The sequence below is a fragment of the Balaenoptera borealis genome (assembly GCF_965194805.1).
Source record: "Balaenoptera borealis genome assembly, chromosome: 6".
NCBI lineage: Eukaryota > Metazoa > Chordata > Mammalia > Artiodactyla > Balaenopteridae > Balaenoptera > Balaenoptera borealis.
This window is the reverse complement of record NC_138863.1, coordinates 58204547-58230953: the sequence shown is the minus strand read 5'-3', so window position 1 is coordinate 58230953 and position 26407 is coordinate 58204547. Positions and strand designations below refer to the sequence as shown.

Below are 26407 nucleotides of genomic sequence, written 5' to 3'. Positions count from 1 at the left end.
TTTATTAAAAAAAAAAAATTGGAGAAATAATAAGTAGTCATCCTTTGATAGACCGAATAACAAAGCTCTTGGAGAATGAACATAGCTATAGCATTTACTTGTGTTAGTTACTTCATTGCTTTTTACTTTGAATTACAGTTTTGAATGTCTTACAAGTATCTTTTTTTTTTTGCTTGAATGTTTACAGGTATCTTAAAGCAAGATTCACTTTACATTCCAAAGAACCTAACAACGTGGCTTCTCCATTGAGGGCAATCATTAAACATTTGCAAATGAATGCATTTTGGTAGAGGTCTTAGATTTTAAAACAGCAGTCAGCATAATTAACAGATAGTTATGTGCTAAGAATTTTTTATCCTAACAGTATCCTCTGTTTAGATACTGGTTTGAACACAAATATCCAAATCAAACAGCAACTACATATAGAATAAATAACATTATGCTTTATATAAAACATGTGAAAACGGCACCAAGACTGATTCTAAGTGAAAAGAAACAGCTAAAAGGATCCTAAAAAACATTTAGGATCATATGAATAGGAAGAGGAGAAATGCGAGGAATATGAATTTACAAAGTCTCATGGAGAATGTACAGATCAAATTTACCTGAATGCTATTTATAAAGGAATTGTTGATCATATAATGATATTATTTATATACACGGGTAAAATACACTGAAATTGACACTTGATACAGGTGAGTTTAACCTTGGCTATCATCTGAGAAAACTTATTTATTTCTAACAAGAAACTTAAAAAGACAGTGTCAAAAGGCAGTCACCAGGAACAGATATATATATATATATATATATATATATATATATGTAAAACACATTCTTTCTTCAACAAACACTTATAAAGTAGCTATTACAAGCTAACATTTTTGCAGAATCTCTTTGAACTGCTTTCCCAAATTAAGAATTTTATTCTGAAAATAGGCTTCGTAGAAAAATTATAATGATACTGCTAGTGATAACATATTGAATTCATACAATTTCTTTCTTCCAGGCAATTGAGAGCACAACTCCAATGCAAAATGTTATTGATGTGCAGTGTTTTGTTAAACAAGAAGACTTTGAGCATATAGCTGAATAAACAATGGGAAAGGCAGTCAAGAAAGGTAGGATATAGGCCAATCATCTCTCTTAAAAGGATGGGTAACCTGACAGATAGGAGGGAGGTGAAATAGTTGCTTCCATAATAAATTAATTTAAGCTCTGGTATCTGAGAAATCTGTGTTTCCAAGGCTTGAACACTCTTACCAGAATTAACTTCCTAAGAAATCAGTCATTCTGCATTTAATACATGCATTCATATCCATGACATAGATCATTATTCCTATTTAAAATAGATTAAATAGGTACTAAGTTATAAAGCCATCAGGCCAATAGCCCATTTTACTACCTCTTTCACTAGCTGAATTATTTTATTCAACATCAGGAAGTTACTAATTACACACACACACACACACTCCCACTCCCACACCTTCACTGAAACTTTAGATTAAATAAAATGATTATCTCCTTTGTAAAACAGCTTATAATGTATTAACATTCTACCAAAGAAAGAGTTTTCAATAAATCACCAAAAGCAAAGATACTATCAATAAAATATGAGTTTCAATGTTAAATGAATCTTTCACTAAATTATCTCAACTTTGTCTCTTTTACTGAATTCAATGGAACATCCTGTTAAAACAAATGAAATGAACAGGACTCTTTTTGTGAAATACCTTAGTGACTGAGCATATAAAAAGAATTGTAATAGAAAGAGTCAAAAGTTAAAATCCTCTGCATTGAATTCTATAAGTCTCTCTCTCTGAAATGACATTATCAACAAAATGTATTGAATATTTTAAAAACCTATTTGAAAATTTAAGCCCATTTAGTTTTTTAAAGCTGAAATTCAAATTTGGAATAATGTTATCACCTACTAGTGACAAAAAATAATTTGTAATACCATCAAATTGGTGTTTCTAAAATCAATTCTTATTAGAATTTCTGATTTCCTAGGAAATACTATTTGAATCTAGAGAGAGACTACACCATCTCTGTTCTGAGCAAGATTAACAAATGGATGATGCTGACCGTAGCCGGATGATCATTTTGGCCAGTAACAGTTACAAGGTATTATTATAACATAGAGATTAGACTATTTTAAGTATCTTAGGGAACAAATATAGGCAAAAAAATAGTTAATAATACCTAGGATTGGAGTGTTCATGATGAGAACGGTGCTTAGATAAATTACTAGTGAAAATAAATTGTTTTAGCTTTTAAAAACAATATGGCAAAATGTATGAAGAACCTTAAAAATGTGTATACATTTTCACCCAATAAATTGATTTCTAAAAATGTATTGTGAGGAATTAATTAGAGATGCATATAAAGGGTAATACAGAAGAATACTCCTCACAATGTTGTGATTTTTTAAGGCCATAATAATTAATTTTTAGGTCATAAAAGAAGAATGGGTAAATAGATTATGGGACACATTCTGGCAATAGAATACTACACAGGAACTCAAACCCATGTTTTCAATTAACACACAAAATGCCCATGATACATATAATGTCATCTGCATACAAAGAGAATATAAAACTATATGTGCAGTATGATCCCAATTTTGTTTGAATAAATAAAAGGGGGGAAGGCTATAGGAAATATACCAAATGTTAACAGAAGTCCTCTCTGGATTTTATTTTTTCCTTTTGTCAACATTTTCAGTGATGCTTTTGTAATTATGAGAAAATAAAAACCTTTAATGTTAATTGAAAAAAAAATACATATACAAAGACCTGTATTCAAATATACCTTGAAGCCTGAACATTCTATTTAGGGATGTTTCGCTATAAATGTTAACACAAGAGTAGGCTTGGGTTCAAACTTATCTTCCATATTTGCAGGTTCTGTGACAGAGACATTCAGTAATATATTTAAGTTCGACTGCTCACTTGTAAAATGAGGCCACTAGCACCCATTTTATAGGGCTGTTGCAGGATTAAATGACATAACCCACATACGCTTCTTAGCACAGTGACAGGCTAAGTTAAAAAATGTTACTACTGTTATAACTGTTTTTATTACTATGACAACTATTATATGAAACTTTAATTCCTCAAATCCTTTTTGAAACAAGTTGGAGCACAAATAAATATACATGGTATATATACACTTGATAAATATCTGAAAGCTCTATTCTGTGGTTCATAAGCAACTTTTTCGTGTTTCTCAGGTAGAGCTTTTTGTTGTTATTGTTTTGAATAAACTTTTTATTTTGGAAAACCTTTAAGTTTACAGAAAAGTTGCAATAATAGTACAGAGAGTTCTCACACACTCATTACTCAGTTTGTTTCCCCAATGTTCTCATCTTACATTACTGTGGTACGTTTATCAAAACTAAGAAACCAACATTGATATATTACTATTAACTAAACTTAAGACTTTGGTAATTTCAGTATTACCCAGCTTAACCAGACTCAGGCTCCAAATGACTTTTTGTTAGGTTACCAAATTCAAAATCATCTCTGAAAACTATGACAAGGACCGCCAGCTGTCCCTCAATATCTATTACCCTTTTTCCTTCAATAAAAGAACTTCTGCATTTTAGGTGAGCACTTGGCTGCCCAGGACAAAGACCACATTTTCTAGCTTTCTTTGCAGTTAGGTGGCCATATGATTGGGCTGGGACCAAAAGAATGAGTGAAAATTATATGCATTACTTCCAGTTAATGCTCCTGAAATGATGGGTGTATACATGCTGTGTTTTGCTTCCCCTTCTCCCTCCCTTATTGCTGGAATATGGACTTGATGTCAGGAGCTGGAACAGCCATCTTGGAGCTAGAAATGGAAGTAGCATGTTGAGGGCTACAGAACCAGCCAGCCCTGGGACTCCTACTTCCCGGTTATTACATAAAGAACAAACTGTTCAATCTATTAAGGTTGAGTCTTTGTTTCAGCCAGCATCCTAAGTAATACAAGTCTCTTTAAAACAATGTGCCAGAGCTTCTAAAGGTGATTTCTTTTGTGTAATGGAATGAACAGAAATGTAGTTTTTTATGGTGACCATATCGAAGAAATGTTTGTATGTCTAAGTTTTGATATGCTTCCTTTTCTCTATTCAAACCTTCCACACCTCTTCCCGCCTTTTCACTTTCAGTTACTATGGATAAATTGTCTATGGTCCTTTCTAAGGCCAGTCTCTCCACTTGAACACCGGATCCCATCCTCTCTTAAGGACCCCATTCCTGCAACAGTCCCTCTCTCTCTGCAGTGTCAAATATGCTGTGATAGTCCCACCTTAAAATTCAAAACAAACAAAAAAACTCCATCTTCAATTCTCCTCCAGCAGTATTTTACTGTTCCCTTTAAGCTAAATACCAAGAAAAAGGTATCTTATAATGTCTCCACTTCTGGTTCTCCACATTTACTCGTCAGTCTAACTCCAATCTCACTGTTGTCACTGCTGCTTCACTGAAGCTACTCTTATCAAGGTGTCTAATAATCCCCATTTTTCTAAATCCGATTATAAATACTGAATTCTCACCCTACCCTATCAACTATATGACTACATTGTTCCCCCACACTTTGAAATACTTTTTCTACTTGACTTCCAGAACACAATTTTCTTCACTGTCTGCTTGCTTCTCAGTCTCCTCTGCTACAGCCTCCCCCTCTTTCTGACTTCTGAACACTGGAATGCCTTGAAGCTTAGTTCTCACCCTTCCTCTCTATCTATACTATTCAAATACAGAAGTAAAACTAAAGAAATATGGGGATTATAGATTATCAGACAAAATGTATTACAAACCCTGACAATGGAAAAATTATTATCAGACATCAAGGGAGAGGAAAGAAGTAGGAGGAAAAATGAATGTTAACTCCTTTCATAACACAGAGTCTAAAAAACAATTCTAACTTCTTAATGTTTTTCATATTTTTAAAAAATATTAGGTCTTTTAAACAATCTCTGATACACATATATACATATGTTCTTACATTCAGCAATAGGTTTCTTTTTCTTCTGTTGCATTTTAGTAAATTAAAAAGAAATAGTGTAATAAACCTCTTTGCACATTCACCCAGCTTTAGCAATCAACCTATGATCCATCTCATTTCATCTCTACTCACCATTCACCCAATGGATTTTTTTGAGGCCAACCCCAGAAATTATTTTACCTGTAAGTATTTCAGTATTTGTCTGTGACAGATTGTAAAATATGGCCACAAATTCCTTCCATTATGATATGTACCCTCCTTCCTTTGCAACGTGGTATGGCTGCTTCTCCCATCCAGAGGAGGGTATCTATTTCCCCACCCCTTGAGTCTGGGCTGGTCTGGTGACTTGCACTGATCAACAGAATGCTGCAGAAGTGATGACCTGTCACTTCCAAACTGAAGCTTCAAGAAGCTTTATAGCTTTTGCTTCTATTCTCCTGGAATACTACTGTCCAGAGACTGACAGGTAACAAAATATATTGAACATATATCTAATAACCTTGGGCATATGTCTTTTCATAGTTTTGACAGTGCATCTTTGGGATAGAGTCCCAGAAGTAGGACTATTGGGTCAAAGGGTAAATGCATGTGTAATTTTGCTAGATATTGCCAAACTCCCTCTAGGGGGTGTGCCATCTTGCACTTTTACCAGCAATGAATGAGAGTGCAGGAGTACTTTTAATATCACTGAAGTAAAATGGTTGCTGCTTTGCCAAAAGTATAAACATTCTTATGGTAGAAAATGTCAAAATAATCATAGATTGATTTATAGGCAGGATCATTAGATGGAAATGTTGCTGATATATATTATGAGGAAGAACAATGGGTGACTTTTGGGCCTGATAAAGTGCTGGAACACCCTTGTTATGTTCATAGTGTTCATAAGGTCTTCTAAGAAGACCTTAGCCCTACGAAGGGTCTCTTCTTGGTGGGCTAAGAGGTAGTCTACCTCTCAGTCTCTTGGCCATTTGTGCCATGGAAACAGACTGGGCATGTGCAAGGCAGTCTGCTGTGAGAACTTAAACAATGAATATTAAAAGGTTCCCAGACTTTCTGGATCTGGTGTTGAGGTGAATAAACTCTTACTTTACCCTGGGGATGTGCTGTGTAATGTTCCATTTGCCTCATCCCATCAGGTAAGGAAGCAAAGCATTAATAGTGTCTATAAACAGTCTGGATATGCTTGAACAGATTGTGTAATTTTTCTCAACAATTTAAAAATATCTTCTTGACCTGAAGACTATCTCATTTCCATTTGCCTTATTTCCCCTAATTTTACTGAGTCATTCTTTCACTGGTTCTATCTCCCAGATAGGGAGAAACGACAGCCTGGCCTTGGGAGTTGGGGTGGAGGCAGAAGATGGAAGGGATAGTTTCGGCACAGAGGCACCAAAAACGGGGAAGGTTAGATGGTACTAATTCGACTTCTTGGGTTCATCCTGAAGTCAAATCCTCCCTGATCTTTTGTTGGCTTCATTTGGAAGCTCTCTTAAGTAAATTTAAATGTAATTCTTTTTATTTAACATGGCATGTATATTACTAAAGACTCAATCACAAAATAACAATTCCAACTATTTTAAGCAGAAAAGGATAGGACAAGGAATTAGGGACTGGTTTGAGACTGAGTTTCCACGAATGATTCCTAGAACAACACGGCAAAACTGGTCATGGTCCAAAGGCTGGCTCTAAAAACATACTGTATTAGCTGTAATCCTGGGATTAAAGAATCATGCTGTGTCTGTCCAATCCATTCCAGCAAAATGGAGGACTTGAGTAATACCACCTTTCCATTCAACTCGGTCCCAAATCCAAGAAGTAAATGTAATTTACCAGAATGAGTAAATCTGGTTGGTGGAACCTAAAATCATACCCAGAATTCTAGCTGAAAAGGATTTTAGAAATTGCAATTTTTAGCTTTCCTGAATTTATAGAAAAATGTATACAAAATATATCTCCAAAATATATGTCAAATCAGTCTATTTCTCTATTTGTCCATTATCACCACCTAGTCAAAGCCACCACTATCTCTCTGACTGCTGCCAGTCTCTACTTTCATTATTAGCTCAGCAATGGCTTTTCACTGCTCTGTGAATAAAATCCAAATACCTTATCATAGTCAACAAAAGCCGTACAGGTTATGGACTCTTTTTATTCCCCTACATTTCTGACCTTATCTCCTACCCTTATCCTCATTAATCACTATATGCTCCAGCCACAACAGTCATCTTTCTGTTTTTAAACATACCAAATCCATTTCTTCCCTACCAGCCTTTATAAGCTGGAAATCTCTTCCCCCAGGTATGTGCAGGGTTTGCTCCCACATCTTTATTCAAATGTCACCTTATTACAGAGGCATTCCCTGACCAACCTATCTAAAATATCACCAACCCTGGTAACTCCTACCTTTACCCTGCTCAACATCATTGGACACCATGTAAATTAAAATCTTTAGATACCACTATACCCTCACCAGAATGATTAAAATTAAAAGACTATCCAAAACAATCCTGAAAAAGGAGAACTAAATTGGAGAACTTACCCTACCTGACTGGAAGGCTTACTGTAAAGCTAGAGCAATCAAGACAGTATGGTACTGGCATAAAAGTTGACAGATTGATGAAAGGAACGGAATAGAAAGCTAAGAAATAGATCCACACTTTACACAAATCATTTGATTTTCAATAAAGGGGAGGAAGCAATTTAATGGAGAAAGGAAAATCTTTTCAACAAACGACACTGGAATATCTGAGAAACCATATGGAAAAAAAAGTGAGCTTCAACTCCTACCTCACACTATACACAAAAATTAATTCAAGATGCAAAAGAAACCGAAATGAAAAACCAAGCTTTCAGAGGAAAGCAATGGAGAATATCTTTGTGACTTAAGGTTAAGCAAAAGTTTCTTAGATAAGTCACAAAAACCAACAACCAAAGAAGAGAAAAAATTAATACATTAGACTTCATTAAAATTAGAAACATCTGTTCATCAAAAGATACTATTATGAAAATCAAGTTGGAAACCACAGACCTGGAGAAATATTTGATGATAGACTGGTACCCAGGATATTTAAAGAACTCATACAACTCAATAATTAAAAGACAGGCAACCTAATTTTTAAAAACAAGTAGAAGATTTGAAAAGATATTTCACAGGGGGCTTCCCTGGTGGCGCAGTGGTTAAGAATCTGCCTGCCAATGCAGGGGACACGGGTTCGAGCCCTGGTCTGGGAAGATCCCACATGCCGCGGAGCAACTAAGCCCGTGAGCCACAACTACTGAGCCTGCGCGTCTGGAGCCTGTGCTCTGCAACAGGAGAGGCCGCGACAGTGAGAGGCCCGCGCACCGCGATGAAGAGTGGCCCCCGCTCTCCGCAACTGGAGAAAGCCCTCGCACAGAAACGAAGACCCAACACAGCCAAAAATAAATAAATTAATAAATTAATTAATTAATTAAAAAAATAATAATAAATGACATTTAAAAAAAAAAAAAAAAGATATTTCACAAAAAGTAAAGTACACGAATGGCCAATAAGCACATGAAAAAGTGCTCATTTTTTCATCAGTCAACAAAGAAATGCAGAGTAACACTTTATATATCAGTATACACACAATGAAAATGGCTAAAATTAAAAGACTGACACCAAATGTTGGCAAAGATATGATACAACAGGACCTCTCATAGACTGCTGGTGGAAATGCAAAGTGATACCTCTGTTTTGGAAAGCAGTTTGGCAATTTCCTATTATATATTACATATGATCCCACCACTACTCTCCTAGGTACTCACCCAAGAGAAAAGAAAGCATGCATTCATTCCAAGACTTATACATAAATATTCACAACAGCTTTATTTGTAACAACTAAAAACTGGAAATAAGACAAATGTCCATAAACAAGTGAATAAATAAACTAATGGTGAAATAAGGAAATACTGTTCCTCAATGAAAAGGAATTAACTACTAATCACATAGCATGGAGAAATTGTAAATTAACTATGTGGAAGGAAAGAATCCAGTCAAAAGTACATACTGTATGATTCCATTTATATAAAATTCTGGAAAATACAAGCTAACCTATAGTGACAGAAGGCAGATCAATGGTTGACAGGGATGGGAGGGAGGTATAACAAATAAACATGAGGAAACTTTTGGGGATGATGAATATGTTCACTATCTTAATTGTGGTGATGGTTTTATGGGTACATACATATGTTAAAATGTATCAAACTGTATACTATAAGTATGTGCAGTTTATTGTATATAAATTATACCTCCATTTAAAATATCAGCTAAAGAAAACAATGAGAACCAAAGAAACACTTTAATACTTATTTATGATTTATAGTTTATATATTTAAGTACTCTGTAATTTTACTACACATTAAATTTATTCTTTCATTCCTTAGTGTCTATAGTTATTTTAAGATTATTATAACAGTAATAGATTAATAATTTAATGGCCTATTAAAAAACACTGAAATATTATTTTCTGTAACAACACTAAAATATTATTTTCTAAAAATGCTTCCACACATGCTCTATATTAAAGATGTTATACTTAAGAACATTAATATATTAGTGATATGCTCAGAGGTAAACATTAGTTATTTTCACAAGAGTTCAGCAAGTAAACTAATTTTCATAAAAGATAATGTATATCTGATTTCCAATTAGGCAACTCACAATGATTTTCAACCAATAATGGTCAATGAATATACTTTTAAGTCCTGGATTTTCTCCAGGTTTTCCATCTTTCCCTTTCAAGACTTAATTTTTTTTTTTTCCATATTAGATTGTATTCTTTAAAACTCAGATGTGCTATTGAGGAAAATTTCTTCCCCAAATTTTTCTGGGTTATTTTCATTCTAACTCCAAAATTGTACAAAACATTGTAAAAGAATCCTTTTAATGACAACATATACTGTCATAAGTGTTTTACTAAACATGAATATACAAAACAATTTATATATTACCTGGCCACATCCAGGGGCAGTACATAGAAAGGGTTTGTCATCACTCATATTCCACAGGTCCTTGTATTGCCTATAATAAAACATCAAGAAATGGCTAAATGTTTCACAGCACAGATTTTTAAATAAAGAACAACTTAAAATGTAATATTATTTGATTTTCACTAAGCTTATTACCTTCTATCTGAATGTGAAGTAAAACACTTTTACTGACATTTCAACCCCACCTTCCATTTTCTTATTATGAATAGAGACATGTAACATGCAGATTTTACACTACAGAAAAAAATATTAGGAACCCTGATCTATCAGGCTAAATCTTTCCTGTTCAGTAGCATAAGTGCAGAAAGAATGAAATAATTATAAGATAACCACTTTAAACCCCAATGAAATAATGGACTAGGTAACTATCATCAATGTCTGATAAAACAATCAGGAACAAAGGTGACAGGAACTTTATAATGGCTGGGTCAGGTTGACAGCATCTGAACTCACAGATCAGTCTTAAATTAACATCACTAAAAGTGAGACAAACATTATGTGCCCCCTGATATGCAATAGAAAGCACACAAAGGATTCTTGGGGGGAAAAAAAGTCAAGCCTGAATCTAATCAAGCCTCTCTAGATCCAACTACAGGAAATATAGGAGATAGAAAAACATGTCGAAAGGGGAGACAGCAGAAGCAAGAAGAACTACAATTCTGCAGCCTGTGGATCAAAAACCACGTTCACAGAGAGACAGACAAAATGAAAAGGCAGAGGACTATGTACCAGATGAAGGAACAAGATAAAAACCCAGAAAAACAATTAAATGAAGTGGAGATAGGCAACCTCCCAGAAAAAGAAATCAGAATAATGATAGTGAAGATGATCCAGGACCTCGGAAAAAGAATGGAGGAAAAGATCAAGAAGGTGCAAGAAATGTTGAACAAAGACCTAGAAGAATTAAAGAACAAAGACCTGGAAGAATTAAAGAACAAACAGAGATGAACAATACAATAAGTGAAATGAAAACTACACTAGAAGGAATCAATAGCAGAATAACTGAGGCAGAAGAACGGATAAGTGACCTGGAAGACAGAATGGTGGAATTCACTGCTGAGGAACAGAATAAAGAAAAAAGAAAGAAAAGAAATGAAGACAGCCTAAGAGACCTCTGGAACAACATTAAACGCACCAACATTCACATTATAGGGGTCCCAGAAGGAGAAGAGAGAGAGAAAGGACCCGAGAAAATATCTGAAGAGATTATAGTCAAAAACTTCCCTAACGTGGGAAAGGAAACAGCCACCCAAGTCCAGGAAGTGCAGAGAGTCCAGGCAGGATAAACCCAAGGAGAAACATGCCGAGACACATAGTAATCAAATTGACAAAAATTAAAGACAAAGAAAAATTATGGAAAGCAACAAGGGAAAAACGACAAATAACATACAAGGGAACTCCCATAAGGTTAACAGCTGATTTTTCAGCAGAAACTCTACAAGGCAGAAGTGAGTGGCAAGATATATTTAAAGTGATGAAAGGGAAGAACCTACAACCAAGATTACTCTACCCGGCAGGATCTCATTCAGATTCGACAGAGAAATCAAAAGCTTTACAGACAAGCAAAAGCTAACAGAATTCAGCACCACCAAACCAGCTCCACAACAAATGTTAAAGGAACTTCTCTAAGAGGGAAACACAAAAGAAAAGGGCCTAGGAAAAAAACCCCATAACAATTAAGAAAATGGTAATAGGAACATACATACCGATAATTACCTTAAACGTGAATGTATTAAATGCCCCAAGCAGAAGACACAGGCTCACTGAATGGATACAAAAATAAGACCCATATATATGCTGTCTCCAAGAGACCCACTTCAGACCTAGGGACACATACAGACTGAAAGTGAGGGGATGGAAAAAGATACTCCATGCAAATGGAAATCAAAAGAAAGCTGGAATAGCAATACTCATGTCAGATAAAATAGACTTTAAAATAAAGAATGTTGTAAGAGACAAGGAAGGACAGTACATAATGATCAAGGGATCAATCTAAGAAGAAGATATAACAATTATAAATATATATGCACCCAACATAGGAGCACCTCAATACATAAGGCAACTGCTAACAGCTATAAAAGAGGAAATTGACAGTAACACAATAGTGGTGGGCTTTAACACTTCACTTACACTAATGGACAGATCATCCAGACAGAAAATTGATAAGGAAACACAAGCTTTAAATGACACAATAGACCAGATAGATTTAAATGACATCTACAGGATATTCCATCCAAAAACAGCAGATTACACTTTCTTCTCAAGTGCACACGGAACATTCTCCAGGATAGATCACATCTTGGGTCACAAATCAAGCCTCAGTAAATTTAAGAAAATTGAAACCATATCACAAGCATCTTTTCTGACCACAACGCTATGAAATTAGAAATCAGTTACAGGGAGAAAAACGTAAAAAACACAAACACATGGAGGCTAAACGTTACTAAATAACCAAGAGATCACTGAAGAAATCAAAGAGGAAATCCAAAAATACCTAGAGACAAATGACAACGAAAACACGATGATCCAAAACCTATGGGATGCAACAAAAGCAGTTCTAAGAGGGAAGGTTATAGCAATATAATCCTACCTCAAGAAACAAGAAAAATCTCAAATAAACAATCTAACCTTACACCTAAAGGAACTAGAGAAAGAACAAAAATACCCCAAAGTTAGCAGAAGGAAGGAAATCACAAAGATCAGATCAGAAATAAATGAAATAGAAACAAAGAAAACAATAGCAAAAATCAATAAAACTAAAAGCTGGTTCTTTGAGAAGATAAACAAAATTGATAAACCTTTAGCCAGACTCATCAAGAAAAAAGAGGGAGAGGACTCAAATCAATAAAATTAGAAATGAAAGAGGAGAAGTTACAATGGACACCGCAGAAATATGAAGCACCATAAGAGACTACTACAAGCAACTCTATGCCAATAAAATGGACAACTTGGAAGAAATGGACAAATTCTTAGAAAGGTATAACCTTCCAAGACTGAACCAGGAGGAAATAGAAAATATGAACAGACCAATCACAAGTAATAAAATTGAAACTGTGATTTAAAATCTTCCAACAAACAAAAGTCCAGGACCAGATGGCTTCACAGGTGAATTCTATCAAACATTTAGAGAAGAGCTAACACCCATCCTTCTCAAACTCTTCCAAAAACTTGCAGAGGAAGGAACACTCTCAACTCATTCTAAGAGGCCACCATCACCCTGATACCAAAACCAGACAGATACTACAAAAAAAGAAAATTACAGACCAATATCACTGATGAATATAGATGCAAAAATCCTCAATAAAATACTAGCAAACAGAATCCAACAGCATCTTAAAAGGATCATACACCATGATCAAGTGGGATTTATCCCAGGGATGCAAGGATTCTTCAATATATGCAAATCAATCAATGTGTGTGATATACCATCTTAACAAATTGAAGAATAAAAACCATATGATCATCTCAATAGATGCAGAAAAAGCTTTTGACAAAATTCAACACCCATTTATGATTAAAAACTCTCCAGAAAGTGGGCATAGAGGGAACCTACCTCAACATAATAAAGGCCATATACGACAAACCCACAGCAAACATCATTCTCAATGGTGAAAAACTGAAAGCATTTCCTCTAAGGTCAGGAACAAGACAACAATGTCCACTCTCGCCACTATTATTCAACATAGCTTTGGAAGTCCTAGCCACAGCAATCAGAGAAGAAAAATAAATAAAAGGAATACAAATTGGAAAAGAAGAAGTAAAACTGTCACTGTTTGAAGATGACATGATACTATACATAGAGAACCCTAAAGATGCCACCAGAAAACTACTAGAGCTAATCAATGAATTTGGTAAAGTTGCAGGATACAAAATTAATGCACAGAAATCTCTTGCGTTCCTATACACTAATGATGAAAATTCTGAAAGAGAAATTAAGGAAACACTCCCATTTACCATTGCAACAAACAGAATAAAATACCTAGGAATAACCCTACCTAGGGAGACAAAAGACCTGTATGCAGAAAACTATAAGACACTGATGAAAGAAATTAAAGATGATACCGACAGATGGAGAGATATACCATGTTCTTGGATTGGAAGAATCAATATTGTGAAAATGACTATACTACCCAAAGCCATCTACAGATTCAATGCAATCCCTATCAAATTACCAGTGGCATTTTTTTACAGAATTAGAACAAAAAATCTTAAAATTTGTGTGCAGACACAAAAGACCCCGAATAGCCAAAGCAGTCTTGAGGGAAAAAAATGGAGCTGAAGGAATCAGGCTCCCTGACTTCAGACTATACCACAAAGCTACAGTAATGAAGACAATATGGTACTGGTACAAAAACAGAAATATACATCAATGGAACAGGATAGAAAGCCCAGAGATAAACCCATGCACCTATGATCAACTAATCTATGACAAAGGAGGTAAGGATATACAATAGAGAAAAGACAGTCTTTTCAATAAGTGGTGCTGGGAAAACTGGACAGCTACATGTAAAAGAATGAAATTAGAACACTCCCTAACACCAAACACCAAAATAAACTCAAAATGGATTCAAGACCTAAATGTAAGACCAGACACTATAAAACTCTTAGAGGAAAACATAGGAAGAACACTCTTTGACATAAATCACAGCAAGATCTTTTTTGACCCACCTCCTAGAGTAATGGAAATAACAACAAAAATAAACAAATGGGACCTAATGAAACTTAGAAGCTTTTGCACAGCAAAGGAAACTATAAACGAAACGAAAAGACAACCCTCAGAATGGGAAAAATATTTGCAAATGAATCAATGGACAAAGGATTAATCTCTAAAATATATAAACAGCTCATGCAGCTCAATATTAAAAAAACAAACAACCCAATCCAAAAATGGGCAGAAGACCTAAATAGACATCTCTCCAAAGAAGACATACAGATAGCCAAGAGGCACATGAAAAGCTGCTCAACATTACTAATTATTAGAGAAATGCAAATCAAAACTACAATGAGGTTATCACCTCACACCAGTTAGAATGGGCATCACCAGGAAATCTACAAACAACAAATGCTGGAGAGGATGTGGAGAAAAGGGAACCCTCTTGCACTGCTGGTGGGAATGTAAATTGATACAGCCACTATGGAGAACAGTATGGAGATTCCTTAAAAAACTAAAAATAGAACTACCATACAACCCAGCAATCCCACTACTGGGCACATAACCAGAGGAAACCGCAATTCAAAAAGGCACATGCACCCCAATGTTCACTGCAGCCAGGTCATGGAAGCAACCTAAATGCCCATTGACAGACAAATGGATAAAGAAGATGTGGTACATATATACAGTGGAGTATTACTTAGCCATAAAAAGTAACAAAACTGGGTCATTTGTAGAGACATGGACAGACCTAGAGACTGTCATACAGAGTGAAGTAAGTCAGAAAGAGAAAAACAAATATTGTATATTAACGCATATATGTAGAATCTAGAAAAAATGGTACAGATGAACCAGTTTGCAAGGCAAAAATAGAGACACAGATGTAGAGAACAAACGTATGGACACCAAGGGGGGAAAGTGGGGGTGGGGGTGGGATGAACTGGGAGACTGGGATTGACATGTATACACTAATATGTATAAAACAGATAACTAATAAGAACCTGCTGTATAAAAAATAAATAAAATTTAAAAAGAATCTTCTAACCTAAAAAAAAAGAAAAACATGTCAAACAACATCACCAAGCTGGAATTAGCCAAATTCTACAGGACAAAAGACCTGGTTTCTTCAAGAAATAAATGTCATGGGGAACTAAAGAAAAGAGGAGGTAGAGGGGAACTGTCTTAGATTAAAAGAGGTCTAATAAACATACTAAACAAAATGCAATATGGGGACTTTCTTGGATCCTGATTTGAACCAAACAACTACAAAAAGACATTTTAGTGTCAAGATTATTTTCCTACTTTTTGATATAGACTTAAAGTTTCCAATTGTTCCTTCCCTTAACTTGTAGGTTTTTGTTTTTGCTTTCTTCATAGAAATTACATGTAACAACTATATTTGACAACTGAAAATTCTGTAACATTGTTTCTTTTTCAACACTAGTTTGTTAACCTTTCGGAAATAAGTTTCCCTTCAGGAACAGAGATGACAATCACTATTATGGCCAAATTTGGGAAATGCTAGAATACTGTTTTTTGGGGGCAGGACTTTTCAGACTTTATATGTTCAAGAGAAATGACCAGAAGAGCACCTAGAATACAGCATTTTTGCCACATCCATTTTCTATTTGAACCTTCTTCACAGAACATCTCATGGGACTAGTATTATTTGGAACTCATTTTAGGAGAAATCAAAACCCTAAAATATGTTTATGCTTGTCATAGTTAAGTGTATTTTGATGCTCTATTTGATAATTTTAAAATACAATACAAGTAGCAGGTAAACTACTTACTAGATAAGTATTTTCTTATTTATGAAAAACACTTGAAATATTTATCTAGAAATAACCTATGAGAATTTTTATAATCTAAAATATGAAAAAAGCGCAAAATACCAAATATTGCATACACACCTGGCAGAATTCACATGTAACTTGAATTTCATAAGTTGTACAACTTATCACGTCCTCTTTTTCATGGCAAGGATACTGAAAAATGAAGTGGTTTCACACTGTTAAATATAGTTTTGAAACATTTCTTGAAACATAGTAAAACAATAAAAACACTCAAATAATTACTCTTTGTAACACTACTGTCATCTAAAAACCCACTCACTATTAAGAATCTTTATAATAGAGCACTGCTCCTAAAATATGAACACCCATATAAATGCCTTAAACATAGGTATTAATATATCCAACTCCACCATAAAGAGGCTAAAAGAGAAACATTTAACTTAAGCCCTTAGGACTGTGGTTGAAAAGCAGTAATTAAAAGAGTGAAAATCCTGACTTTTGACGTCTGATGAAAAGACGAGATCTAGTATTTCAAAATATCTATTCAGAAAGCTTTAAGTTTTAAAAAATGTAGTCAGTGATGGTCTGGTTCTCAGCCTAATTCATCACTATTTTGTCCCATAATGTAATGATAGTTGATCTTTATAAGAAGCTCCCTCTTCCCTAACTTTATAGCTTACTTATTTGACATTAGCTTAAGGACAAGTACAACATAGTTGATCTATACTGATAGCTGATCTATATAAGGAGCTCCCTCTTCCCTAACTTTATAGCTTACTTATTTGACATTAGCTTAAGGACAAGTACAACATACTTAAACTACCCAGGGTCAGTGGCTCATCTTTAAACTCTGCTAATCCTCCGTTACATTCACTGAAACCCCATGTAGTGGCAAACAGAGTTAACTATATGCTTATCCAAATAAGCCAATGGTACACAGAGAAAATTTTTATTTTACATAATTTTGCTTATAAATGTGGTGTCAAGAATGTCCTGCTCAAGAAAATTGGGTAATTCCTGTGGGGAAATGTGTAAATAGCTACAGTTCTGAGTCCTGGAGTCAAAGATGGTCTGATATAGGAGACAGGAAGAAGAAAGTTCTTTTCCTGGTCCCAGGCAAAACTTGTATCTATCTGGTAAGATTACATTTCATCATTCACATTCAACTTTACCATGCTGCCTGTGAGAAGAGGGGAAAAAACACCAGAATAATCCAAAGGAAACCTATAAAAGTTATGCTTCAGTCATTACCAGTAGAATGTGAACTCAGTGAAGACAAGGAACTTATCCTAGGGTTAACTACCTGAAACAGTGCCTAGCTTATAGTAGCATTTACTCATTAAATATTAAGGAATGAATAAACAGCCATATGATATGAAAAAGTCAGATAAATTTACTTTAAGTTACCTAACTCAAAAAACTTCTAAAACTAATAAATGCAGTTCATATTGCTTTGAAAAATCAAAGCAATATTTAAACTCAGTTAAGTTCAAGAAACATTTAAACACCAAACTCATGCCAAGACACAAAGGTGAAAAAACAAAGTCCAAAAAAAACCGAAACAAAACAAACAGTCCCTCCACTTTGAGAAACTTTCAGTCAAGCAGAAGAAAGAATACAGAAATATAATTTCAATTCAATTTGGTAAGAATAACAGTTAAAATATTAAAAATATACAGGTAGTGCAGGGACCAATCCGATAGTTCCAGAAAAGCTTTGAGGGAATTAACCCTCCGTATCCTCCTCTCTGATCTTTTCCACACCCCCATGACTACTATTGTCCCATTCTTCTACAAAAGGTGTTCCTTACCTGCAGTAGGGAACTTCTATAGTTCCTTTCCTACAGTCTAGGAACTAGACTATTTCCTAGCCAACCAATAAAAATTCCCATTCCTTATACTATTTCCTAACACCTAGCTGAGGCCTGTAAATATAAGTCAAAGCACCTTGACACATAAATGATGAGAGTTCTTCTGGGAGGCTTAAAAATGCTATCTCTTTGTTAATCTAACTGAATCTCAAGCCTCTAAATCGAGGTTTATCTCCCTTTTACATCAAGGGCGGAAATATGCTCCTAGGAGAGCATGGGAAGGAGGCTTTGTTCAACTATAAATTGTCAGAAAAGACAGACTGCAGATAGTGAACTGTTACTATACCACACCACTCTCTGGCAAGCATCCACAACCTATACTGGTAGGAAAATCACTGTCATGAAGAATACACAGGAGGGTTCTAGGCAAGATTTAAAAGAAGCCAGTTTCTTTGGTTTCTCTAATCTCTCTGTTAACTCTTCTTCTAACACTCCTTCATCTTCCCTACCCTAATGATTTAGTGCCAAAGTTCCCCCTTTTGTCTTTCAACCAACAAATATTTGAGTATCTACTTTGTGCTCTGCACTATGCTACATGCTAGGGATGCAGTGGTGAACTAAGATAGATCCTGCCCTCAAGAAGCTTCCAGGATAGTGAAGGAGCTTACGCTAGCTAATCAAGCATCCAGCTCAGACTCCTCTTTCCAGTTTCTAAGACAATTCCACATATAAACACATGTATGTTCCTCATATTTTCTCTATTTCATTGCTATAGGCATTTTATTTTAGAACTCCAAACTTGGTTAAAGGTATATTTTAAATTTTGTTTGTTATAACACAGCCATAGAAATATCCACCATTAGGTATCCCACATAAATGATCAATCTTACATAATTCTAAAAAACCTTTAAAGCTCAAGTTTAATTGGGGTTCAGAAAGAGTTCATTGTTATTTCTGGATAATATGAACTAAATTATGCTTACTGAATCAAGATGTTGTAAGGAACTTTAAATTTGCTCCCGGACAAATACAGAAGAAAAAAAAAGTCACCCAAAGTACTATCATTCAGAGATAACTACTGTCTAACATTCCAGAGTACATATTGTCTTATTAATGTATAAAGATAAATAAAAAATTTTTTAATTGTAAAAAGAGCATTACAACTTCCTTTAAAACACAATTATCTAAATTCTGCCACATCATCAAATATTAGATGTCATTTTTAATGGCTATATAGTATTCCACCATACAGATATGACATATTTATAACTAATTCTCTACTACTGGATTTTTATCATCAGTGAATATCTTTCAGGACAAATCTTTGTGTAACATCCACATGAAATAAAGAATAGGGATGGCACCAGCCCAGGATAGGACATCAGGGCCCAAGCAGGAGGATGTCTACTTGAGGAGGAGGAGGGGGTCTGGTGGCAACAGGCAATTCATTACAAATACATGCAGGTATAAATTGAATAAGTGAATTTATCAAGGATATAGTAGATGAAGGTAAATTCACACTACAGGTGAAGGTAATTACACAGAATGAACCCTGGTACTGGATGAGATTTGGAGATATTCATGTGTACTCATGACTTTCAATATAAATATAGATATAGAAATATAGATGGTAATATGTGTATATACGTGCATATATATTCACATACTTCCCTAGCTGTGTCACTGAGAGGGCCTGGGAGCACTGATACCCCAATAGCAATAAGCCCTCCAGACCTTGATGTCAACATACTATTCTCCACCAAAAGGAACCTGGGATCCTTGAAGAATTAGCTGATTCCGAGGCTAAAGCAGGAATAATACATGATGGGACTTGAATACCTTGTGCAAGAAAGTAAAGAAGGACTTATGGATTTAGCCAGAAAGTGGCCAAACCTCAGACAATTTGAGATTCAAAATAAATGATAGTAATAGATCATACTGTGAATAAAATAGGATTCCATTAATCTGATATAAAAGATACATACCAATGTAGAAATGAAAATTTGATAAGACAAGATGTTTACATCCTCTCAAAGTATCTCCCTATAAAATACATTTTAATTACTAAAGGCAAAAGAGTAATATACAGTACAAAAGCCTGGCAAATATCACTTTACTCAAGTGATCCAAGTTAACAACACTCAACATAAGGAAACTCAATATCAATATCATTGCAACCCTTCGGTTGCAATAAGGAGGACACAGCATCACTTTCATAACAGTCATGCCAAAGATACATAACCTGAGTCTAATCATGAAGAAATATTACACAACACCAAGTTGAGGTAAACTCCTCCAATAACTGGGCCATAATCTTCAAAAGTGTCCAAGTCATCAAAGTCAAGGAAAGATCAAGGAACTGCTTCAGACTGAAAAAGACCAATGAGACATGATAACTAACTGCAACATGAGATTCTAGACTGAATCCTTCTGCTATAAAGGACAGACATTATTGGAATAACTGGCAAAACGTAAATGTAATCTACAGATTAGATGGTAGCAATATTTCAAAGTTAATTTCTTGATTTTCATGGTTGTATTATGGTTTTGGAGGAGAGTGTTTTATTGTAGAAAGTAAAGTATTTGGGCGAATGGGACATCATGCTAGCAACTTACTCTTAAAAGGTTCTGGACTAAAAAACTTAAAAATAAAAAAGGAAAAACTTACAGAAGGAGGGACTTCCCTGGTGGCGCAGTGGTTAAGAATCCGCCTGCCAATGCAGGGGACACAGGTTCGAGCCCTGGTCTGGGAAGATCCCACATGCCACGGAGCAACTAAGCCCGTGCACCACAACTACTGAGCCTGCACTCTAGAGCCCGCGAGCCACAACTACTGAGCTCGTGTGCCACAACTACTGAAGCCCACGTGCCTAGAGCCCGTGCTCCGCAACAAGAGAAGCCACCGTAGTGAGAAGTCCGTGCACCGCAACAAAGAGTAGCCCCCGCTCGCCACAACTAGAGAAAGCCTGTGCGCAGCAACGAAGACCCAATGCAGCCAGAAAATAAAATTAATTAATTAATTTTTAAAAAAACTTACAGGAGTTTAAATTATATATAAATAACATGTACTGTAATAATTCACTATATAACCATTATATAATAAGTATCATGTAGTTTTTAGCAGTAGTTATGAGAAAAATACTAAAATACACAGATTCTCTAACAATTCTCTGCTTGCTTCCGGTTTATAACCTTCATGTTATGAGATGTCAAAGAACAGGGACTTCCCTGGTGGTCCAGTGGTTAAGACTCTGTGCTCCCAATGCAGGGGGCATGGGTTCAATCCCTGGTCGGGGAACTAGGATCCTGTATACCTCACCACGCGGCCAAAAAAAAAAAAAAAGAGAGAGAGAGAGATGTCAAAGAACAGAAAAACTATGTTCTGTACTGAAAAGTTAAGAGCAAACTTAGTAGAACAATTTCTGTATCTGAATAAAGACTCAAAGGGTAGTGTTAGACAATTATTTGTCCTATAGGTAACTCCCTTGTTTAAAATCTGAAATGTGAGTTAAACCTATTAAGCAAAATAGACAATCCTTTAGGCTGTAGTATCACTATTCCCATGCCATTTTGAATTATATCATTCAAATGATGCAGCTGATAAAAATTTCTGCTTCTCTTACATCTCATCAAAAACAAGTAAGAAGGAAACCAATTCACTTCACAGAAAATAGTGTGAGTCAAGTGGGAGCAGGACATTCCTAAGATACTGGTGGTCTCCCCCGAAGGGGACAGCCAAGCCCTGTCTGTCTGGGGTGTTGACAATGTGGACAAAAATGCCAAAGGTATGATAGGATCTATCCTCTGCCTCTCTCCATGTTCCTGGCCAAGAAACAAAGGACTTGTGACTCTCAAAAATATTTGGAAGAAAATTTCTACCTGTCTCCACTATCCACTCATTCAGCCTCCCAAATAGGAGGAGAAATAACTTGGTGAACTTGAGAAAAGGGTTATTATGGATATGTAACTTAGGGCCCTCTTGGCTCCTGAGTTCATTTCTCACAGAAAGATATGGGAAAAGACTACTACAGTCCTTCACTACATGGCTGGATAAACATCTAATCTGTAGACCTCCCTAACCCTCTGGGGTGGGGTATCCACTGTCTTTACACTTGAGGTAAAAGTTCATTTCAGGCTTAGGTCCAAAACATGTTCTCCAGTCCAGACCTATCAGCAATAAAGCTGGTATCTATTTTTATTCTTTAAAAATTTTTAACATATAAATCATTTTTGGACAAAAACACACGCCCCTGGTAAAAATCAAACAGTACAAAAGGATATACAGTATAACCTAAGTCTCCTTCCTTTTTTCCCACCCCTGACCTCAGTCCCAATTTCCAAAGATAACCACTCTTACCAGTTACTATGTATTTTTCCAGACATAATCCATGTATTTACAAGTATATTATATACGTGTATATCAAATTTTTATACAAATTGTGGCATACTATACATGCTGTTATGAATTCTGCTTTTTCATTTAACAGTATATTACAGCTGGTATTTTAATCCCCCCATCCACCAAAAAAAAGAAAATAGTGTGAGTAAATGAATCTTTGAAAATAGGGGTGGGGGGAAATGAAACAATTTCTGGTGACTAATTTCAGAAATCACTAGAGTCTAAAATGTGAATTTGACTGATCTTCTAGTTACTTATAGAACTACAAATGCTGTATGTAACCTCTTACATTTAAAGCGTGTACTCAAGTTTCAAAGCAGATTTCTAAAATATGGATATTACTAAATGTTACACACAATGTACAGATTTCCCAAACATTTCTAATACAAATCATTTATTTTATGTAATTTATTTGGAAGACATTTGACTATTTTGTACCCGATACTACATTAAGAATAAGAAAGATGGTCCCTGACCTCAAAATCAGATTAGTAAGGAAAACAAATAAGTGAAAATAGTAATACTAATTCAGTGATATATATATAATAATAGATATACACAAGCACTATGGGAACATAGGGGAATAAAGGGTATACTGGAGCTGGTCATCTCTCCTCCACACCCATAATCCCCTCTTAGAGCCAGACTGCCAGCAAAGGGCAATCCTGTATTTCCATGGCCTGACATACCTGTTTCAGGTGAACCAGAGGAGACACCTGAACAGTCAATCCAATCAGATTACCTCTTCAGGAAACGTGTAAAAAGAAAAAATAATAATAATAAATCAGCCAAACAGAGGTATACACTAGACATTCAAAATCATACTCAGGACTGGTAGACATTTTCTGCCATGTTCATACTGATAAGAAATTAATGAGGGACTTCGCTGGTGGCGCAGTGGTTAAAAATCTGCCTGCCAATGCAGGGGACACGGGTTCGATCCCTGGTCCAGGAAGATCCGACTGCCGCGGAGCAACTAAGCCCGTGCACCACATCTACTGAGCCTGCACTCTAGAGCCCGTGAGCCACAACTGAAGCCCGTGAACCTAGAGCCCATGCTCCACAACAAGAGAAGCCACCGCAATGAGAGGCCCACGCATCGCAATGAAGAGTAGCCCCTGCTCGACACAACTAGAGAAAGCTCGCTCCCAGCAACGAAGGACCAATGCAGCCAAAAGTAAACACATTAATTAATTTTAAAAAAATTAATGAAAGCCAGAATGGAGTAGGCACAGAAAAACAGGGACGAAAAACCATGTAGCCAAGATGAAGGAAAGACGTTTCTGCAATGCCTGACTATGCTCTCTGTGACTGGGTCATGTGAGAATCTTCTGTATCCTGAGTATGAGCTTTTTTTTTTTTTTTTTTTTTTAAGGTTGAATTTATCTGATTTTCTACCCCCTAACTAAGACTAGTACCTAGCCAACCCTGAAGAGAGGGTCTGCAAAGGGTACTGAAGGAAGTAATGCCTGGGCTTAGTCTTCTCAAAGAAATAAGAGATGATATTTTGGGCAGAGGAGACAGCATGTAGAAGCACAGTAAAGCAGAGTACACTGAAGGATCTCTAAGAACTTCTGATGGCTAAAGCATGGGATATATGATTGAAGGGAAGAGAGGTGAGGCGAGAGGGAAGCAAATCTCAAAGGGCCTTTAATACCCCAGTAAGGAGTTTGGAGTCCAACCTCACTCCCCCATCCCACCCACACCCTGAGGTTATTATAAACTATGGCCCTGCACCAAAATGTTGAGCTAAGAAAGTTTTTCCGTTTTTTAAATGTAAGTGGGTAGGGAAGAAGAAGCAACAGAGACTATTATGTGACCCCCATAAAGCCTAAAAATCTTACTATCTGCCTCTTTAAAGAAAAAGTTTGCTTAATCCTGCTGTAAAAAATGGAAAGATTTTAAATAGGTGAATTAGATAATCAAAGGGGGCATTTCTGCGACATCTCTAATGGAAGTGTGGAGGATGGATTGGTGAGAGTAACGCTATGCATAAGAAAACCAGTACACGTTACTACTAGATTCAGGAAAGAGAATGATGGTTTATACTCAAGCAGTGCCAGTCAAAATGAGAGGAAAGGACAAGTTACGGAAAAAAAATGTTCTTATGATAAGGCCTCTAATCCTTAACACTGTCTGCAGACCCTTGCGTGGACTCACCTCTGCCACCCACCCCAGTCTTATGATACCTTGATCTCTTGGCTCTAGTTAGGCAGACTTTTAATCAGCTCCCTCTCTCAGCCTAGCGTGCTCTTACTTCCCACTCATCTGTTCCTTTCTTAGTTAATACCACTCACCTCTGATCTTCCTCCATCCACTACCCCCCTACCCTGAAATTCGGATGTCTCATTTACTTATTCAGCCAATAAATATTTATCGAGCACATGCAAGAGGGTAGGACTTTCTGTCCAAAATATTTTTGAAATATAGAAAATATCTCAAGGATTAACTCCTGTTACTATCCTTACAAAATCCTAGGAGAGTTGGGACTTTAATATTGGAACTCTTTGCTACAGAGGGCTCCCTAGTCAGACAAGTTTAGGACCCTCTGGGTTAAACAAAATTATGTATTTTTATGTAAAGTCTTCAGTGTGCTTTTATATGCTAATATGCACTGTAGCTCCAAAAGGATATTTCCAAATTTGCTGAACCTTAGGAATTTTTTTTACTAAACACTATCAATATGGTAGGACAACTAGCATTCTGAGGACTACCGTCTGGAAACACCCCTTGAACTCAATAATATTTGAGAGACAATCACAAAATAAAAGACCACTTTTGCAGTAAAAGCTTAAAATTTCTTACCTTTCTAGCTGGTGGGCCATGAGCTTTATTTACTCTTCTGCCAGGAATCCCTCAACTCTAATCATGTAAGCAGTGCTTCTCAAGTTTCCATCTAAGTATCCCTAGGGCAAAGGAGAGGCAGAAAAGAGCAAACTCATTACTCTGCAAAATCTAAATAACCCCAGGGACTTCCCTGGTGGCGCAGTGGTTAAGAATCTGCCAGCCAATGCAGAGGACACGGGTTCGATCCCTGGTCCGGGAAGATCCCACATGCGGTGGAGCAACTAAGCCCGGGTGCCACAACTACTGAGCCCGCCTGCTGCAACTACTGAAACCCGTGCACCTAGAGCCCGTGCTCTGCAACGAGAGAAGCCACGGCGAGAAGCCCACGCACCGCAATGAACACAACCAGAGAAAGCCCAGAGAAAGCCCACACGCAGCAATGAAGACCCAACACAGCCAAAAATAAATAAATTTAAATAAATAAATAAATAACTCCACTACAAAAATTTGTAAATGTTTATTTTATATTTTAAAATGCATGTGTATTTTGCCTTCCATTCCATTATTTTTTAGTATAAAAATTAAGGTTCCCTGCAAAATCTTTAATGCTCCAGGAAGATGTTTACCTTGTGGCCTCCCATAATTCCTGGCACACTGCCACCTATCAGATGTGTAACAGTTTCAAGGATGGCAATGGAATCTTGGTGAAAAGAGAAAAGTAAAACTTTTTAATATAACAGAAGGAAGAGGTAGTCACAGCTGATCCGCAAAACGGCAGTGCTGAATCTTGAGCGTCAAAATTCTTAAGAGTGGAGGTTAATGGTTCTTCTTGTGTCAGTGTGTTTCACACAACTGTTCATGTGCTTCTTATTTGGAAATGACTTTTTTATGCCTGTATCAGTTAGGATTAGGTTCAGCTGTGAGTGAGAAAACTCAAAATAACAATGGCTTAAATGAGT

General features: G+C 36.0%; 1 protein-coding gene and 1 long non-coding RNA gene across 10 annotated transcripts in view; one reads left to right on the top strand and one right to left on the bottom strand.

Annotated features, from left to right (window-relative positions):
- The window catches only part of LOC309631410, a 187596-nt gene that overhangs the window by 89648 nt on the left and 71541 nt on the right, over positions 1-26407 (top strand). For 2 of the 4 annotated variants that reach the window (XR_014246249.1, XR_014246250.1), the window contains one exon: positions 1007-8434. This is a non-coding gene — a long non-coding RNA (uncharacterized lncRNA). Of the gene's footprint in view, positions 1-1006; positions 8435-26407 lie in introns of those variants that run through there. The other 2 variants (XR_014246248.1, XR_014246247.1) reach the window with 2 other exon arrangements.
- ATF2 (activating transcription factor 2) overlaps positions 1-26407 on the bottom strand; it is an 82860-nt gene that overhangs the window by 49159 nt on the left and 7294 nt on the right. For 4 of the 6 annotated variants that reach the window (XM_082397710.1, XM_082397715.1, XM_082397713.1 and 1 more), the window contains exons 2-4: positions 25467-25567; positions 16570-16644; positions 9967-10036 (exon numbers count right to left, since the gene is read on the bottom strand). In XM_082397710.1, the coding sequence (XP_082253836.1) occupies positions 9967-10036; positions 16570-16601 (102 nt within the window). In that variant the 5' untranslated portion in view covers positions 16602-16644; positions 25467-25567. Of the gene's footprint in view, positions 1-9966; positions 10037-16569; positions 16645-20504; positions 20632-25466; positions 25568-26407 lie in introns of all 6 variants that reach the window. The other 2 variants (XM_082397711.1, XM_082397712.1) reach the window with 2 other exon arrangements.